Source organism: Pseudopodoces humilis, chromosome 3, assembly GCF_049639895.1.
Source record: "Pseudopodoces humilis isolate 2021_Gansu_Grassland_sample_001 chromosome 3, ASM4963989v1, whole genome shotgun sequence".
Lineage (NCBI taxonomy): Eukaryota > Metazoa > Chordata > Aves > Passeriformes > Paridae > Pseudopodoces > Pseudopodoces humilis.
In genome coordinates, this window is record NC_142202.1 from 34233825 (window position 1) to 34253149 (window position 19325).

The 19325-nt window shown below is 41.4% G+C and overlaps 1 protein-coding gene across 1 annotated transcript in view; it reads right to left on the minus strand.

The window, feature by feature from the left end:
- MEMO1 (mediator of cell motility 1) overlaps positions 1-14726 on the minus strand; it is a 29098-nt gene extending 14372 nt beyond the window's left edge. The window contains exons 1-3 of the mRNA XM_088053143.1: positions 14602-14726; positions 2545-2629; positions 414-482 (exon numbers count right to left, since the gene is read on the minus strand). Of these exons, the coding sequence (XP_087909269.1) occupies positions 414-482; positions 2545-2629; positions 14602-14659 (212 nt within the window). The 5' untranslated portion in view covers positions 14660-14726. The remainder of the gene's footprint in view (positions 1-413; positions 483-2544; positions 2630-14601) is intronic.
- Between the last annotated feature and the right edge of the window lie 4599 nt (positions 14727-19325).

Below are 19325 nucleotides of genomic sequence, written 5' to 3' on the forward strand. Positions count from 1 at the left end.
TATTTTAACAGGCTTAATAAAACAAACAAAACCTTCCAACAATAATAAAAAACCCACAAATAAACAAAAAAAAACCACCAAAAAAACCCCCAAAATCCAAAAACCCAACAAAATCAACTTGGGCTTTTATAAAAGCAGTGGAATACCAGAAATAAACTGCAAAAATCTTTAATCCCTTCCTTGTAAAAAGTTAGTTACCAATTATTTAAACAATATTCCTTTTATCCCCCTTTTATAACATCCAATTTGAACATTTACAATGTTAAAATAGAAGTGGTGCAAAGAAGGCTAAAAAGAATACAAAATTAAAATGTGAGTACTTCAAGATGTAAGAATGTCACAAGAACATTCCACTTATCAGAAAATTGCAACCTCAAGGTCTTAGGCTTTGTAAAGAAAGCTGTAATACTCACGTGATATTTGGATCCACTTGTTTGTAAGCATGGGCTGCACAAGATCCACAATAGGTATATCCTGCATGGCTGCAAACCAAAGTGTACAAAACATTAAGATCTAAATACTGCTTAAGATCTTAAATATGTTGATATTCAGTGTTAATCCCTCAGGATTTATTTTTTGTCCCCAGTGAACTATAAATTTTAAGAGTGTTCCAAAACTCCTGAAAGAACAGGAAAGCACTGCTGCAGTATTGATCACACAAGACATATTTATTGAAGAACTGGCAGTGACCATGTACCGACCAGTTAAAAAACTATCAGTGGCCACTGAACTGTCAGGAAACCCCCAGATCAAAGGGCCTTCCCCTATCTGTAAGGGATGTATGCAGACTGCCTGTTATCAGACTCTAACGATAATGCTAACAGTGCAGCCAGGGAACAAAGGAGTGGCAAACTACTGGAGAAAGCTCTTCTAATCACACCCCAGTAACTGAATATGACAGTAGAAGGGTCTTGGCAAAGAGAGAGCTACATGTCACAGCAGATAAAGAGAGAATAAAAATGCTCTGTCATTGAAGAATAACTGAGCAACAGAATGAATGAGCACATGGAAAGCAGTGGAAGGCAGCATGCTAGCTTTTACTGCAGGGAATGAGCTACATGTTTCACCATTTCCCATCAGTCTGACCTGGTCCTTTCTTGACCTCTGTTCCTGTGTGTGGTCCAAAACAATCTGTAATTATTTTGACTAGTTGTTTCAAATCTGAAGGCCTGTTCTCTTCAAGACCATTAAAATGGGTGAAAATTCTCCTTACACTGCCAAAAGCATTAATTTCAAATTAACGAATTCATTTGTTCCTAGAGTCTCAGGTCAAAAAAATGGCTCCTGGTCACTCAGCAGTAGGCCCACACCACAGCTTTACACAATGACACTGAGAATGATTCACGCTGCAAGCCCTGAGGTACGCAGGATGTTTGAAGATAAAAGTTCCCATTGATAGCACTGAACAATTGTACATGTGTTTGTATGTATGTATGCTCAGATACATCTGTATTCATCCACAGACTGATACCTGGACCAAGCTACCTTCAACTTGACCCTGGGATTTTACCTCGACATCACTTACCCCAATCATTCTAAAGAGCTCAGAAAGGTGTTAACACACATGCTAAGAGGAGAAACAAGAGACCAAGACCTCACAAACGGGCAAGGTATGTTAGCAGATAATGTCAAAAGAGCCTGCTGAAATGCTCCCTCTGCTACAGGCTTCTTCCATCTTCCACAAAGATATTAAGACACATCCCACTTCACAGGTGGCAAAAAAAAGGGCATGGTTAACAAAAAAATGTGTTGAGAACATAGTAAGACCCCCAGCAATTCTGGAAAAAAGAACCAAACTACATAATCTGCAGCTGAAAGGTTTCTTTCCTGACATTCCTGCAAGAAAGACCAAGGCACATATGGGACAATTTCTTCTGCACACTCAATACTATTATGGAATACTTCAAACATTATGACAATATTATGTTAGCACAGGAAAAACGTATTTAAGGTGCACTGCCTAGTGTTTCTTACCTACTCATAATTTACTTGGAATGAACAACATACTTTGTCATTACATGTCAGCTATCTTCAGGAAATTCAATTCTCCCCTAAATAGTTCAGATGACCCCTATTTCAGCTGCAGACAAGGAGCTCAAGCAAAATCAAACTGAAATAACGAAAGCAAACTATTTTGGATAGTTGCATAGTGTTTAATTACTTTTTGCTTTTAAGCTTTGCTAAATTTTATTTAGGGGGTGTGAGGGATGCCAGAGTTTTGTTGATTTTGTTTTGGAATTGTTTTTTTTCCTGTTATTGGAGGGGTTTTGTTGTTTTTCTCATTAATATAGCTCTTACCCATCTTACCGGATCACAAACAAATATTACATGTGCAGTCCATCACTAAAAGCAAGCTAATCATACACCCAAATGTGCACAGATTTCTGCCATTCTATGGTATATCCAAAACACTTATTTAGAAACCACACAACACTTCTTTCAGGTAAATATTAGCTTTTATCAGTTTTCATAATCACTCAGGGGAAAAAAAGAGCATTTAACCAATCAAGTATGAGATATACTGAACTTCTGTTTCAGACTTACGGTGCAATAATGGCTCTTGCAGGTCTTTTTGTGGACTGTACTTGAGAAAGCCAACCTTCTAGCTGTGCATTCAGCTGGGGTCCTGTGAAGAGACATGGAAACAATGAACCATAAAAGAACCTAATACATCTCAAAAACTTACAAATAAAGCTTGAAAGGCCAACAGATTTAAAAGTCATCTTAAAAAGCTGGGTTTGAATCTAAAAACAAACCAGCAGAAAAAGCCATCCCCCCGAAATACCCAATGCAACAACAAAAAAAGAAACCCCAACCCTATAATGTTGAAGGTTACAGTAGGAAAATTGCAACCTCCTGGTCTGGAAAGTTAATTTACTGCACATCCAAACACACACTTATAGTTTATTGCTCTGCAGGGACTACTGAACACATCATTTCACCATTTGAAAGAATGGCTGCTGATTTCAAAAGAATTGCTAACAGATGATTGTTTCTTCTCATAACTAAATTTGCAGAATTCAGAAGTAAAAAGTTATGATCTTCATCAAGAGAACCCAATATGAGAAGATGACATAATAGAAAGGCCTAACACGTGCATGATAGCAAATGACTATGGTAATAAATCCTTTATTAAGCAAATACAAGAGCATAATACAAAACACTGTAACCTGGAAAATACAGCAATGCACAGGAAAAAGCTAAAAGTGAGAAGACATTATGTTTATCCTAACACCTTAACAACTTCTCATCAATCAATATATTCTACAATTACATGGTCACTTCAACATTAACTTCAATAACTGGCCAATCCAGAACTTAAATTTTTTAAACAAAGTTCTAGACCTCAACAAATAGCAAATATTCTTAATTCAATCACCTGACAGCTAATAAAAAAGCCTTCTAGAAACACAACATTAAAAAAACCAAAACCAAACAAACCACATTTTGATTATTTCTCATCACAAGAAAACTTTCTGATGTTAAGCTATCCTTCAGGAAGCAAGTCTGGCAAATACAGTAAAACATTCTCTCATACTAAAGAACGCTAAACAGGCTTTCAAGTAAAACTAATTCAGCTGCTACTGTTACAGGTTAACCTTAACCTTACTGTTAAGGTTACAATTAAGAAAATAGATGCACTTTTTTCAGCTGTGCTTTTTGACACAACTCTATGCCAGCAGAGTTCATCTGTAAAATATGGCGCAACAAGCTGCCTTTCTTCTTCCATGCACATTGTAGATCTTTGTATCTTCCTGATGCAGGTGTTGAACTACCAACAGTAATTGCCAGTGTAAGTCAAAACCAAATTAAGTGTCTGAAGCCATTTCACAGATACGTTCCAAACAGCCCTGACAAGAACTGACAGCTCTCCAAAAGGCTGACAAGAACCATAGAGAATGAGAGAAAAGATGCCAGCTTTTGCAGAATCAAATAAATCCCTGACCAGGCATAGTCAAAAAGCTTTCCCTAGAAAACACAGGGGTGAGGGGTAGAGGTGTTGAAGCCACTAGTTTTTACACAAAACTTAAATCCATGTGTTTCTTGAAAAAGGACAGCTTCTGTAGCTGCGAAGAGCAGCCCTACCTTCTTACATGAAGGAAGTGAAGAAGTGCAGCACCATTTTCCTGTGCCTTCTATTATACCTTGAGAGCCTTAGTTACTGTCTACAACTCTAACAAAAAGAGTGACACACATTAGCTGCTGTCACTCATGTAATACAGTGACTTTGTGAAATGGTGAAATTGTTAAAAAATTCCACCACATACCAGTTTTATTCTGCTGCTTCTGTCACTTGGGAAATTACAAGCAGCTGACATGCAATAGAGATAAGCATAATGACATCTTAGAAAATGGTGGCTATTGGGGAAGCTAAGTAAAAATAAATAGGTCTCTATTTTCACCCTACTTCTAAGATAATAGGAAACTAACAAAACCGTACTCTTTTACAGTATTACCATGTTATATACTTCAGTGAAGAAACAAATCACCTAATTTCTTTTTTTACTTCCTAATTCTCCCAAAATACATAGTAAGATAAAATACTTTCTGAATTAAGCTCTTTAGGAGGAAACTTTTTCCCAACACTAACTACCAGACTTAAATATTGCTTTGCCCCACCTGACCCATTCTCCTCAAAGAAGAGGATCCATAGGCAGCACAACTGCAAAAGTGAGAATTACAGAATTTAAGACAAGGGGAAATCTCCCTCTGCAAGGCTTTGTGCTTAGCCCCCTTTCCTTCTTTAGCAAGGATTTTTTTCACTAACGATGTGGTTAAGGCGATTTGCCCTTGGTTGAGATAAGTCAGGTAACCTGCTGAACAGTTTAAAGACGAAGGTCAGAACAACTGGTAATATCTGAAACTTTCATGATTGGTCGAATCTGAGTAAAACTTCTGATCTTACAGTGCAGTAGCAGAGTAAGATGCCCAGGTTTGCTTAGTCTGCTATTACAGACACTAACAAACTAACATTTTCTTCCTAGAGGCAGTAAAATAATAGATCTGTATGACCCAAGGGATGAAACTTCTGTCAGTGTTTACTTAAGGACCAAGTAACACATCTGCTTTCAGATTTTTTCCTTTCAATGCCAAGTATAAGGTGCCTGTTTAAATAATTAATTTTGACCTAATGTAAACTTTCATTTCAACTTATACTTATCTGCACTATTTTAATAAAATAGGCAATCAAATTTGTCTCTCCAGAGGACTAACAGAGAGAGAATGGAGAGTACAACATACCCATGACCTTTTAGCTAAAGAAAAAAAAAAATATAAAAAAAATCAAACAGCACCCATGCAAATTGACAAAATTACAGCCTACCTGCAGCTTCCTATGCTTACAAATACTTTAAGGGGGAATAATCTAGAACAGTAATTTTCTTGTTACCAGATTAGCACCAACATTTTCTTGAACTGTTCAGAGAAGTTTTTCTCCCAGTTTCCCAAACATGAGAATGCTTAAGGCTAGAGTCAAAATATTTGAATTGGTTATACAAAATATAAATAAACCCACACTATCACACTAGCTATGCTCTGCCATGTGGAATTATATTACAGTAGATGAGTAATTTCTTCATAAAAAAGTAAATTTTGTTCATATTTAAATGAAGCTTAACTGGAAAAACAGTCCTCAAGACAATCCAGTAACCATGCATTTCCTTAGCTGACCAGCATGTACAGTCAACAGCACTGCCACCCATGTATCCTCTTGCCGTTGTGGTGGGAAGTAAATTAGGTCCTGGCTCCCTGAGCCTCAGGTGGAAAGCTCACCTTAAGAAATCTAGCAGGAGGAGAGCAACAGGGGTTTTAAGGCTAACCTAGACAGAAGGGCAGAAAACCATATGGATATAGTTTCTGGATGCAACAATCAATATACTTTAGCATAGTATAGTGTAAGATCAGACCTTTCATTGATCAAAAGACAGTTAAGTAGCAAAGTATGAGCTTCACTGAAATATATAACATCAGGATTTGCATTTCAACCCTATGAAGTCAGGTATAAACATAAGTGTGCAACTGAAGTTTTCTGCAATCTGTGGATATTTCACATCTTGTTTTGTTTTGAAAACCAGAAGTTATGCCAAGTTTTAAAATAATTGCAAGCACAGACCAAGTCTCCACTAGGCAAATTTATGGAAACTACAGGCATTTATTCAATTATCTTGCCTGAAAAAACAACTTATTTTAACAATTAACATTATCCCATCACAAAGCTCTAGAGTAAGTAAGAAAGAATCCTTACACATTACTTGCATGCCATTGTCACCCAGGGAATAATAACACAGACATCTGGTAGTGACTCAGCTAAGTCCGTCATCCCAATTTACAGCTGTCGTGGTCCAGACTTTGTAGGTTAAGCCAAACCAGCACATTCTTTCCAGAGACAACAGCACCTTGTCGGTGAGGCTGAAGTGCTTATATGCCGAGTGTCAACACAATGTAATGGCATTTTGCTCCTTTTCCTGCAGCCACCATTACACATACAAAACATACTTTTTCAGATTGGTAGGGAAAACTCAGTGCTTGCTCTGAATCCTCAGTCTCAGTGAATGCTTTTTTTACTGGAAGAGCATAAACTTCAATCAAAATTTAGAGCAGCACCAGGGAAAGCTATTCAGATCCCCCATGGCTGCATGTGTACAGCACAACAAATGCAAGGTAAGTAATGCTGGAGAACAATCACAGTAACACTGCAGTCCCCAGCCTTGACAGCTTTTACTTGTCCAAGAATGTGTCCTACCTACAGGAACCACCACCCTTCTTTGAGTCTTACACTTTTTAATTACCTTTTCCCACTGATGAAAAAGTCTACACCTTAAAAATGCTTCTAATAAATATTACAATGTGTGGTAAGAAGTGAATAAGTTTTTACTCCTGAAGAGTGTTAGAAAAATCAAAGTAATAGTGAAACCCTGGGTGGTGACATACAATTAGTTTAGCAACTGGAACTAAGAGAACTCCTTTCTTCACAATTCTGAAGGTGAATCTGAAACAATTAAATGGTTAGGCAAGCTCAAATCTGAAATGTGACAGAGAACTAACTCTTTTAGTTAAAATTGCAGGAAGTGTAACAATTTTTCAAAAAACACAGACTGCACTTGAAAAAAGAAAAAGCCTAAACCTGCTTCTCAATGCAACAAAAGCCAGCTCCTTGAATAAAGAATAAGTTTTAGCTATGCAAAGACCAGGATTTGTCAGGAATAGAAGGTGATTTCCAACAAGTCTTGTTAATGGGCACATTCTCAACTGCTAGCATACACTCTCCTCCAATACTGATAAAATGGTAAATTCAGACAAAGCAGAAATTTACCTATCCAAACAAGAACAGGGGAAAATTAAGACAGAAAAACAGATTACACCAATTCCACATTAATTCCTATTTATACACATTGTAAGATGGAACTAAAACTGCTTGAATGGGAGGAAATAAAACTGAAGCCACAACAGAAACATTGAAACAGATATTGAAATCTGCTTTGGTGGCAGTTCTAACTTGTATGCCACAGTTCTCCAATATTCCACTAGCTCTTGATTTTCCTTTACTGAAAGTTGGCAGGAATTTAAAAAAAAATTCAAACAATAATTAAGAAATTAATTAAGAACTCATTAAGAAAAATCAACCAATATATACCTACCTAGCTTGACAAAACCTTTGTACTCAGGTCATTCAGAGATCCAAACAAATGACATTCCGTTCCATATCTCTGAGAATGATTTTGGCTCTAATACACACTAAATGTAAATGAAATTTGTGAAAGTATTCACTAAGTGATGCTTCCAGCCCTATTTTAATGATACTAGAACTACACCAAATAGAAAACCCTTTTTCTATTCCAACTGTACAGTGAAAGTTGAATCTACATTCTTTTCTTGAAATATGTTGATTTTGACAGTACTTAAGTGATTGAACTAGAAGTAATAGCCTAGAAATTATATCTCAAATTATTACAGTACACTTTTTCAGTATACAATGCTAAATAATATAGTCTGCATATTAATGCTGTGTTCCATGTTTAATTCATAAAAGTCAGTAATGACACATCCAGTTTCCCCATAAAAAGCCTAAAAAAAGATTAATGACCAAAGGGAGAGAGATATTACATTTGGTATTTAACATTGCAAAGCAAATACTTGATGAATTTGTAAGATACTATGATTAGTTGTTCACAGATTGCAAGGTAAGAACTTAAATTAACAGCTGTATTTGTAATACTTCAGCTAATGTCACAACATTAAGATTTCATGATCAGTACATTAATTATCCTGCTACTGCAGTAAGCTCTGTTCACTGCAAGAGATCATAGAATTACTCAAGCTGTGAAAGACCTTTAAGATCATAGCGACCAAAAGCCTAACACTGCCAAGTCCACCACTAAAGCACATCTCATTTCAGTGACCCCCACATGCTTTTTCCATGTCTATGACCATCTACAAACGATGATTCATTACTTCTACATTACATTTATGAACAAGCTGTGATGACTTATTCCAATTTCAGGGAGTTCGTCAGGGTTCTTGGCATGCCACAGCAAACCACTTTTATGGACTCTTATGACATAGAGAACATCTTCCTCAACCCCTCATCTGCATTCCTAGTCTAAACCACACAGAGTCACACATGTGATTCCTTTCTGACCACTTCAGCTGCTGCAGAGACCCATATCCAACACACTACAGAGAAGAGATTCTGCCCCAAGTTAAGGTGGGGTACAGCCACTCCGGGTCAGTGAACCCAGCAGCAGCATCTGCCCTCAGAAACTGTGGGCAGCAGGCCTGGGGAATGGATTACACATCCAGCAACATCACGGCAAAGCAGAAACAGCTGTAACTGATGGACACTCTAATGCTGATGAGAAGTTCCAGCTCATGCCAACAAGCATACAAATGCTGGGATTACAGCACTGTTCTTTAACACAAACAGCCACTCTCACATCACTCCTCGGAGACCCTAAACCCCAGAAAGCACAAATGAGAAAAGTTTTACGATCTCAGAATCACACTGCTATTGCACCTTGAAGCTGCCTACCTCACAGAGATACTAACAGAGTAAATGGGCTTTGACATCAGAAAAAACAGCATTTGGTACAAAGGCAGTAAAAAAGCATTAATGCCAATCTTACTGGGGATTACAAAGGAATAGAAGAGGCTGCAAATATTCAAAGATAGTAGCCAACTTTGAGGCATATGCAGCTTCTAAACTGATCGTTCATGGCACACAATTGCCTTTTCATTTATTTTCTTATCTGCTGAAGTTCTTCAAAGCCTTACGCTTTCCTGCTCATCTACACACCATCATGCAGTCTTCAGCCCAAAAAACAAGGTCAAAACATTGCTGGCTGTACAACAGTCTCTCTGTCATTCAGGAGTTCTGACATTTCTTGTCCAAACAAGTTAGAAGCTTAATCCTTACAAATGGTAGCAACAAGATGTCAAAGCCTACCTCTTTTGGGGTTATTTTGCTGACAATCTAGGGCAGCAGAAAACTCTAAACACAAGTGCACCATTAAGTTTAAAGTCGCTTCAAATATTTACTGGCCATTTAGTTGGCTCATCATAAAAAAGGAGCTTTGAAGACAATGAGTGCAATGGTGTTTTAAGTCAACACAGCAATTACTATGCCAACTGAAATTTGCATTAATAAGTTATGGAAATTAAGGTTCTCCTAGTTCAAACAAGTTGGCACAGGCTAACAGCACACCTCTGGCCACTATGGTTTGGTCATGGAAAGCAGAGAAATAAGCCCTAACTAATACAAAAACCAACTTGTTTTGCAGGGCAAGTTTCATATCACGTACTATTGTCATTCACACACACACTCTCTATTGGATTTTTACTTCCTGTGACCTGGAAGAGCCTACTAAAAATCTTCATGTTTTATCTGTATCACCATGCCACTGACTGGGGAAAAGCTGAAACAAGAACTCTTATCACATTAATAAGAAGTAGTATTTTTTAAGTATTGAGTTACCACTTCCAGGGACCAGACAAGGGAGGCCAGCTGTGAGCCAATAAGCCACGTTCAGCACCACGTGACATCCCACTTGTCATGACATGCTACAGAGGAAAAAAAGAGATGCACATAGCTAATGTTTATTTCCATTTCAGGAGCATATGGATTGATTTCCCACAGCAGTTACTGCCCAGCACTTACTGAATCTACTCACATCAAAGAATAAACACCCTTATCCAGAATACAGCCCATGCTCAGGCTAGCATGTCATTTCCACTGTATTTCATCTGCTCCTTTTGTATCTAGGAATGTGTCTGCCTGCATTCAAAGACACTGAAAATTATGCCATTTTTGTTTCAAGCTGTCTTCCTCTTCCACCTGCTGGTTAAAAATCAGTTTCTCAAGAGGTCTGGATACTAGGTGGTTGAATTAACACAGCAGGACTGGGACTTTCTTCCAAAAATAAATGTGAGTGTACTATTTCTTACCACACAACAGTGATATTTTCTTTTTTTTTTTTTAACAATCTACATGATTGCATGATATTTTTCTTCACGTTGTATGCATGCATCTAATTTTGCAAATGTTTTCCGTGGCCAGCATACACCAAGCTGCTAGTCCACAAAAGCAATGGCATGTCATATACCACCAACTTTTTTTAAAAGCAGATGTGCAGATCAAGCTCTGCAAATGAAGAACAAAGTTGTTTAGACCAGTGGCCTACTATCAGCAACAGGCACAGCACAACTTCAGTTTGGAAGCTCAGCTGTAAAGCTTCCCATACTCAGTGATGCTGCTAAATAGGAGGAGGAACAAGTGACCAGACTTCACTGTTCTGTTTGCTGCCAATCAAATGCTCCAAAGGTATATACCTGAAGTTCATTAAGATGCTGCACTGACTGATGTGGAATGAACATTAACTTCCCCACACCAAGAATTCTAGAGGAAAAGAGATGACAACCATTTCAGTTAAAATTTTCACACTGAACTCACCTGCTAAAAATTCTTAATGAACTTATTTTTTTTTTATTTTTTTTTTTTGTTACAACAGCACACAATGAAGAACACATGGGAAGTCAAATCCTAACATCATGGTGAAGGTCATCTTCCACTTCTTGCCCCTTTCTCAGGTTTACTGAGTAGGAAGCATTGAGCTTTCACCCCCGGACCTAACTTTCCCTCTATTACAAAGTTGTTTACTTAGATGAAACATTCTAACATGTGAACATGCCTGGATATGCACAATTGCACAGCCAGTCCCACCTGCTCTACAGCATTCATTAGCATCACACAAGTAGGTGGCATATTCATACTAGAATGGAGTGCATGTTTATATTTTCCAAGGCAGAACCTAAGCAGCGCATATCCCATGTCTGGAGAAAATAATGGAGCAATGGCCTATTTTCAGCTGAAGTAATTGCTGTCCGATGGAAATGAGAAGCCTCTAAAGACAAGAAATGGCATTTCCTCCAAACCCTCTTACGCATGTTCCATTGACCATCCATGAAGTGTAGTAGCTCCCTCCTGATTGTGGCTTCACTTCTGATATTGCTTCCACTCCTGGAGTGCAGAGGAGACAGCTAACCCAGTTTAAGAATATCCTCTGGCCACAAAAGCCAGACTGCATTCTGGATCCATTCCTTGTCTTCCCCCTCAGCTGGCTTTGGCCCTTCTTTCCCAGAGCCGACTTCTACAACCAGATGTTAGCAAATTTTTTTTTTTTATTTTTTTTTAAATAGCACTGGGTGCTTCACTTTTGCAGTAAATCCCTCCCAAGTCCAGAATGCCATGCATCATCCTGGATGGTGTGTTGGTGTGTTTACCACTAGGTACCAGGCACCTCAGGAGAAACTACCACTTAAAAACCTCATCCTCACTCAACCTCTTCAAAAATGCTTTCAGATGTAAAGATTTTGAACGTATCTGTCAAAAATCACATTTCCCCATAGCCTTTCAGATGGGTCATCTTAACTACAGAGCAGATAAGCGAAGACAGGGCATCCACTCACCCTGTGTAATCAAACTTAGCTCTGTAGAAAGAGAGCAGTTTGGAGGAAACAGGAAGCTTAAACGCTAACCAGTTTATATATAACACAGCAAATCGCTTCTGGGCTGAGACAGTAGCGCGAAGAACGGAGGAGGTAGGAGGACTTGAAAAGACAATCCCTGGAGAACCGTGGGAACACACTGAAGAACTATCAAAATTCAAACTGATCCCTGCCTCAGCTCCAGCCTTGAAGCTATGCAGGCTAAAAACACATGGTAAAATCCACTTTCTTCAAGAAGTACAATTGAGGAGCCTATGTTACAAGTTTGATGTAGCAGCTGACATCAGAGTCTGGCCTGAAATATAGGAAGATTTTAAGTTAAATCTACAATGAACGTATAGCCTCTTGGTCCCCATTTTCTTTTGCTGGAGTTTTGATGGAGCTTCCTAAATGGCAGACAAAAATTAGTTTTCAAGCAATAAATAATAGGTAATCCATCTTGCTGAACAGGCACAATTCCTGCTCTTACACACCCAGTGCAAACTGCAGAAGAGAGTTCTATAGCAAGACACAATACTCCTTGCTCATTTAAGGAAAAATATATTTCCAAAATCCTCAGATTATGCAACACCAACCACTTACCCCCACCATACATGCTGCAACAATTTAACTTGTCACAAGCACAGCTGTCATAATTCATTATTACAACATGATTCAGTTTGGGTTTTTTTTCATGCAGTGTGTCTGGGCAACCATCCCACATCCCCTCAATAATAACTGCCAGAGGGCTGCCCAAAAGCAATGGGAGTAACATGCTTTTGGATGTCCTACTAGTACTGGCCAAACTAGTCACGCACACTTACCAAAGTGCAGTCTAACTAAATTATGCACTGAATTTTTATAGAAAAGAAAACAGTCAAACACAGTATCCATGCCTCTTAAATTTTTTTTAAAAAATTAAATCTTATTTGCAAGTATTCAGTAATAACTTGGTATGACGTCCAATACCAAACAAACTACAAAATTTGGGTGTAAGGTCATATAGCCATTCCATATCACAGATCAGTTCTCTGCTTTACTCATAAAAGAAAATATAAATTTCAGGACCAAGGCATCAAATCATCAGATCACCACAAAGCTCTGATATTTTCATGTCTCTGCACATGGTTAAACCTAAACCTTTATGATTTTGTATATTTTCTGTAAATGGAGTACTATCTACCTTTCTAGATCATTGGAAATAAATGTAGTTGCAAGCTGCACGATGATTTGAGGCCAGTTTTGTAATGGACACTAGAATTATGTTTAGAATATTAAGCTCGGAAGGAAAACAATCATCCTCTATTGTTGTCTCGAAAATGCCTACCCAACCATTTGAAGCCCAGCTACTTATCACACAACCCGCCTCTTCCTGTGTTACCCTCCTCCATGTATTTCTTTTCTTCCCTTTCATTTTTTGCCTCATACCTCGTTCATAAATTTATGGAGAAGAGGAGAAACCACATCTATTTTAGCCGAGAAGTGTATGACTTCACGTCCAATTCTTCTTAGATGCTGAATTTAGGGTCCTGAATATAACACTTCATTGTTTGGTTTGGTTTATCTTCAATTAATTGTACACCCTATCTCTCTGAACTGTTCATTATGACAGCTTCTTGTTCATCTAAGCTCGTTCACCTGCAGTTTTGTAATCATCTTTACTCCCGAGGCCAGTGAAAGAACATCCCTTACAAATCTTATTAACAGCTCTGAAAAGACAAACGTGCATCCTTTTCACAAAAGCGGTTCTGCCCCCAAACCATACAAAACTTATCACCAAACATATGTGTTATCAAGCCGTTATTATGTGTTTCTGCCCTTATTTTTGGCGTGGGCGAGGGCAGCGGTAGCCCGCCCTCCAATGCACCACGTTTTTCTTCTATTCTTCTTCTGCAAGTACCACATGTTTAAATGGACAGAGCCTCTCTGCACTATTGCTCAGTTAACTTTTCACTCCTACTAAAGAAAGCGCTCGGGAAGGAAAAATAGGTTTTCTTGGACTACAAAAAGAGAAATAAATCTCCCTATTTTCACACCTCGACAAGAAGTAAAATAAACCTCCCTATTTCCACACCTTTCCCCCCGCTTTCTAACCCCAGACAGGAGGTATTTTCTCATTGAATTAACAAAAAAAACCAAAAACCCAGGAACAGATGAAAATACTGAAATCCGTCTGTGTGCTCTGACGGAGAGCAACACTCGGTAGGAAGCACAGCCCCGAGCTGGCTCCAACCCCGCTGCCGAGACACACGAAGCTGCGGCGAGGCACGGCCGCCGGGCACGCCAGTTGCACGAGGAGCAGCCGGGGGGCCCGACCCATCCCCGGTGACGACCGAACGCCGGTTTCGGCCGAAAGGCGCCGCTGCAGGGACCCGGCCCGGAGGAGCGGGGGAGCGGCGGCCGGCAGGGGGGTTCAGGGTGGTCCGCGGCACTCCCTCCCCGGCTCTGCCCGGCCCCCGCCGGCGGCCGGAACCGGCAGCCCCCAGCCCCCCCCACCCACCCGCCATGTGCCGGCGGGGGCGGAGCCGGCGGCCCCTCCCCGCTCCCGGTACCGGCCCCGGCGGCCCCAAAGTGCTGATTCAGCCCCCCCCGCCCGCCCCCTGGGCCCGGCGGTGGTCCCGGAGGCCGTGTCCCAGCGGCCGGCGTGGCTGGCCTCCCGGCAGAGCACCCGGTTGGACATCTTGGAGCCGGAGCCGCCTATGGTGTTCGGGGGGGGCGCTGGGGGACGGGCCCGCCCGCGGCGGCGGCGGCGGCGGCGCTGCCCCCCCCCCTCCCCCGGCACGGCCCGGGCCCCGCGGGCGGAGGCGGCGCTGCCGGGGCGGCGCGGGCCGGGGGCGCGGGGCCGGGCGGGGTCGCGGAGGGGGGACGCGGAGACTGAGCCGGAGGCCGGCGCCGCCCACTCCCCGCCCGCGGGGGGGGGGGCGCGGAGAGAAGGAGGCCGCGGCCGCAGCTGGGTTTGGCCCCGCTCGGCTCCCGTGGACTAAGGGCCGCGCGGGCGCCGCGCCCCCATTGGGCACCAAAGCAAAAGCCTCACCGTGATTGGCTGCTCGCCCTCCGCCGGCCCCGCCCACCGCTGTGACAAGTGCGGCACCGCCCCGCGGGGGAGTGGGTAAGGGGCGGGGTTAGGTGGGAGAGCTCGCCGCGGATTGCTCAGTGCGTTGCCGTGGCGATGGGTGCCGTGCGCGCCGATTGGCCGGGCCGTGTCTCCGTGGTGGCGGGGCAGATTCCGGGCGCGGGTCAGGTGAGGGGAGCGGGGCGGGGGGGGTCGGGAGACCCCCGGGGTGACCCGCGGGAGCACCCTGTTATCCGCTGCTTCTCGCGCCCGGCACGGCCGGTGGGAGCACTTGGGATGCTGAGGGCTCCAGGGACGGAGCACCGCTACCCAAAGGCGTCTTTAGGAACGTGGATTTTTGCTGCGCTGGGGCTCCGTGTTTCCGAACAAGGATCTTTCCCCTACGCCTCCCTGCCCGTGCCGTGAGGCCCGCGGCAGCGTGGCACGGAACGAGGGCCGTGGGAGTACAGCTGTGTGGAAGTCTCCGGTTCTTCTCAGCCTAATACTTCCATACTTCCCCACCCCTTCAATTTTTTAATTTTTTTTTTATTTTTTTTTTTTTTTTTTTTTTTATTATCTGGGTGAATGAACTGCTGCCATGGAGACATCAAGCGTGGCTCAAAATAGCTAACGAGGCAGAACTGAAAAGGGGAGTATGGCCGGTACAAAAGGGGGAAGGGAAAAAGCAATTTCAGCCGCTGACGTGGGAGATGCAACCAGCAGAGAGGAAACCACAACGGGAGAGATGAGGGGCTGCAGCCATTAAGGCCTTCAAGGCAGACTGGGGCTTTGTGAGGTGGAGCACGTGTGGTCAGGAAACATATTCTCTTCCTCCCCCTTTGTCATCTAATTCTTCGAAAAGTCTTCCAGTCAGTTACAAATGCGTGCAAAATACGGAGGTCTGGGATGTTGTTTTGGTTTTGTTTGCGAGGTTTTGCACTGGTTTTGATTTTTTTACAGTGAAACAAAGGAAGCGGGGGGGACAAAGGCATTATTCACAGTATGTCTTGGAGATCAAAAAGGCTCATGCTGCAGGCATGGCTTGTCTCCTTTTTATTAGTGAGGATCCTCCTCTTGCACCCATGACACTGCCTTGCCAGTGCAGCTGAGGGGCAGTAAGGACCGGGGTCTCCAGTTAATATAATTTCTTAATAGGCAGCCATGAGGAAATGGGGCCTGATTATCCCAGCAAATGTCTAATGTTTTATGAAGCCTTCACTGCTCTACATAACCTTACAGTATTCTACTGTTATTTTACAAACTGTCTTCAAAAAGGTTAATGCAGATTATAACTGCTACCTAGACTGGAAGAACTACCCTACCTGACTGTTTTAACATAAAACTATATTGGTAGTTGTGATAGCCATTTATACCTCTCAAATTATTTACATAAACTTCACTAGTAAGAGTAGTTCCTGAAATGATCCTTCAATAAACTAATCCTGCAATACATTTAACTAAGTGCAGCAGAGGATAAATTTTACTGCATGGAGAAAAATAACTTGTTGTGATTATAAACTTTAAAAATGGGTCACAGCAGGGTATATTCAAGTTATTGATACACCATTGTCCCACAGTCCATCACCAACAGTTAGAAGAGGCTGCTAGGAGGAACATTTGATTATAAAACATAATTTTTAATTATCTGGTATTATTTTCTATCACTTAGAGGAACAGCTTTCATTTTCTCCTAGCATTTCCCTTTCAATTAAAAATATAAGAATTTTTGAGTAGTCATCCAGATGGTTTAATAAAAACATTTTATAAGTATTTTCTTCAGGGTGTACTACCTTCCTTTAGTAGTGGTTTCTTCCTCTTCAGCTTGCCTTTTAAAATTCCTTAAATATATTTCTTCCAGCTATATAATAGGCTGGATTCCTTTTCTCCTTGTGCTTTTTAAAGATTCCTTCTCCCTTGCTTTCCTCATTAACCTTTCTTTCCTTGTGTGTAGTTTTATCTCTCCTAGACTAGGCACAGATGAGGATGAAGTTTTTACTGGGTGTAACATGAACACGGCGTCCATGTAGATGCAGAGGAACAACACAGCTCAGTGTTAGCAGGTTAGCACAGGCTTTCATTTTGCTAATCCTTAAACTGTGGTATGTGCTACCAACACTGTGACAACCAGGTGAAGCTCTGCCCTTTTCTGTTATCAATTAGCACTGTCAATCCAGAGCCCATGGAAGCTGGAAAACATCCTCCAGTTTTTGCTTGCTCCTGACAAAGCTTGTTAGCCATAACACTACAAAATGAACTTCTTCCGTTTCCACTGCTAAGGGTGACAGTAGGATATTAATTTGTACCCTATCACAAGTAGTCATAATACCATTGAGCAGTGTTTAATGACTAGTGGGTTCCTGTGGGTAACTATCCTCTCCTAATCATGAACTGTTTGTGTAAGGGCTGGTGATGTGCTCCCTCAGTACCACATGTAGAGGCAGAAACAGAAAAACAGCCAGCTCTTCAAGAAGTGTTTGGAAAACGCTCTCAGGCACATGCTATGAGTCTTGGGGTGTCCTATGCAGCACCAGGAGCTGGACTTGATCCTTGTGGGTCCTTTCCCACAGGGTGGGATACCACCAATGGCAGTGCTGGGCTTCCTGGTAGACAGCACACGGAGTATGCGGAGTATGGAAATGTTCTAGCCACAAACCGAGAAACTAGGCTGAGCTTTCAGTGAAATGATGTGAAGCATGGGTTAGGTTGGGAGATGTTCCTGCTTCATCTACAATTCTTCCAAGCACTGTTTGGGATGGGGAACAGTAACAGGAGCACTTAACAGTCCCATGCTGTTATCCCAGTCCTTTTTCTCTGATATGCAGGAGAGAGCTGACACAATTCATGGACAGTCCCCTAGGCTTGCACACCCTTAAAGCACAGACCTCTGTTGCATGTGTGTCTGTTGGCAGTTTGTTTCTTACCTGTAAGAAAAGCATGAAGGCACTGGCAAAGGTCTTTAGCATGGAGGGTTTTCCTTCAGTAACACCCTGTGATCATCCAGGATGGGACGTTTTCAGCTGGCCCAGCTTTCACAGTCTGTTGCTTTCTTGGTTTTTGCTCTCATAGTCCTCTTGCACGTGGTTATTTTCTGTGGTGTTTATCACAATGCCTGCTTCCTGTCCCCTCCCTTCTCAGGAAGCTGTTCACTGTTACTTTAGGTTTTTCTATTTACAAAGTGTTGTTCTGCATCTGAGGAACCTGCTGTTCCTACCAGTCCTTCGTTCTACCGTTAAAAGCAGACACCCCCACCTCACCCCCAGCTTCACAGTCCTTACGAGGGAAATATCTCCACTTCCTGTGTAACAGAAGAGCATCTGAGATAATATCAGTGGGTAATTATCCATCTTGTAAATACTTCTCAACCACCCAGCAGTCTTTTAGCAATTTAGGCTCCTTTTGGAAAACGGGTCTGTTATATACAATTGCAAAGCAAACTTCAAGAAGAGAGCTAAAAGCACTTTTGAAATAGGAATATGAACATTCCTAGTCAGTGTTGCACTGGCACTGATGTAAACTGCCCCATAATTATTCATGGTACATTTACATTTGAAGTCCTTAAAACTGTATTTGAATGGGAACGTTGGCAGAAACAGTGCTGATAGACTTTTCATCACGGTAAAATGCCTCTTTCTGCAACAGCTGGCATTCTGTATTTCTGTGATCTAGGCTATGTAGTCACCCTTAAAATGAATCCTAACTATGAAATGGAATAGGGAACACAAGCTAAGGCTTGGCTAAGAATAATTTGTTATGTAATAAGTACAATGATAAGAATATATCAAAACCTCCACTCTATGAAGCGTGGTGGGCATAGGAATTTTTCTCATGTCTCCTTTCCAACCTACAGGTTTCAATTGCTTATATCTTTCAGAATTTTTCATATTTTTCATTTGTTTGAAAGCAGGTCTTTTATTTCTAAGAAGTCTGATGGGCAGAGAAAAGTTCTTTTGATCAGACTGTTTTTACAATGGTGACAGCGCCTCAGAAAATAAAATGGATTGCTCAAAGACACACTGATTTTGGAGAAAGTCCTTGATAAATCAGAGGAGCAAAAACAAAAAAAAGGATTTGGCAAGTCAAACTGTAATTTTAGGTGGTAACAGGCTTCAGAATAGAAGGATGTAGAGTCCTTTGATCAGAACTGCTTTTAGTGGGAAATCCTTTCTTCTGTCATTGTTCCCTTCCAGGTAAAAGACAATGTTCTCAGTGGAAGCAGTTAAGGCACAATTCAAAATACTGCATATGACTTATATATTATAATTCATTCACAGTTACTGAATAGTAACTTCTGGAT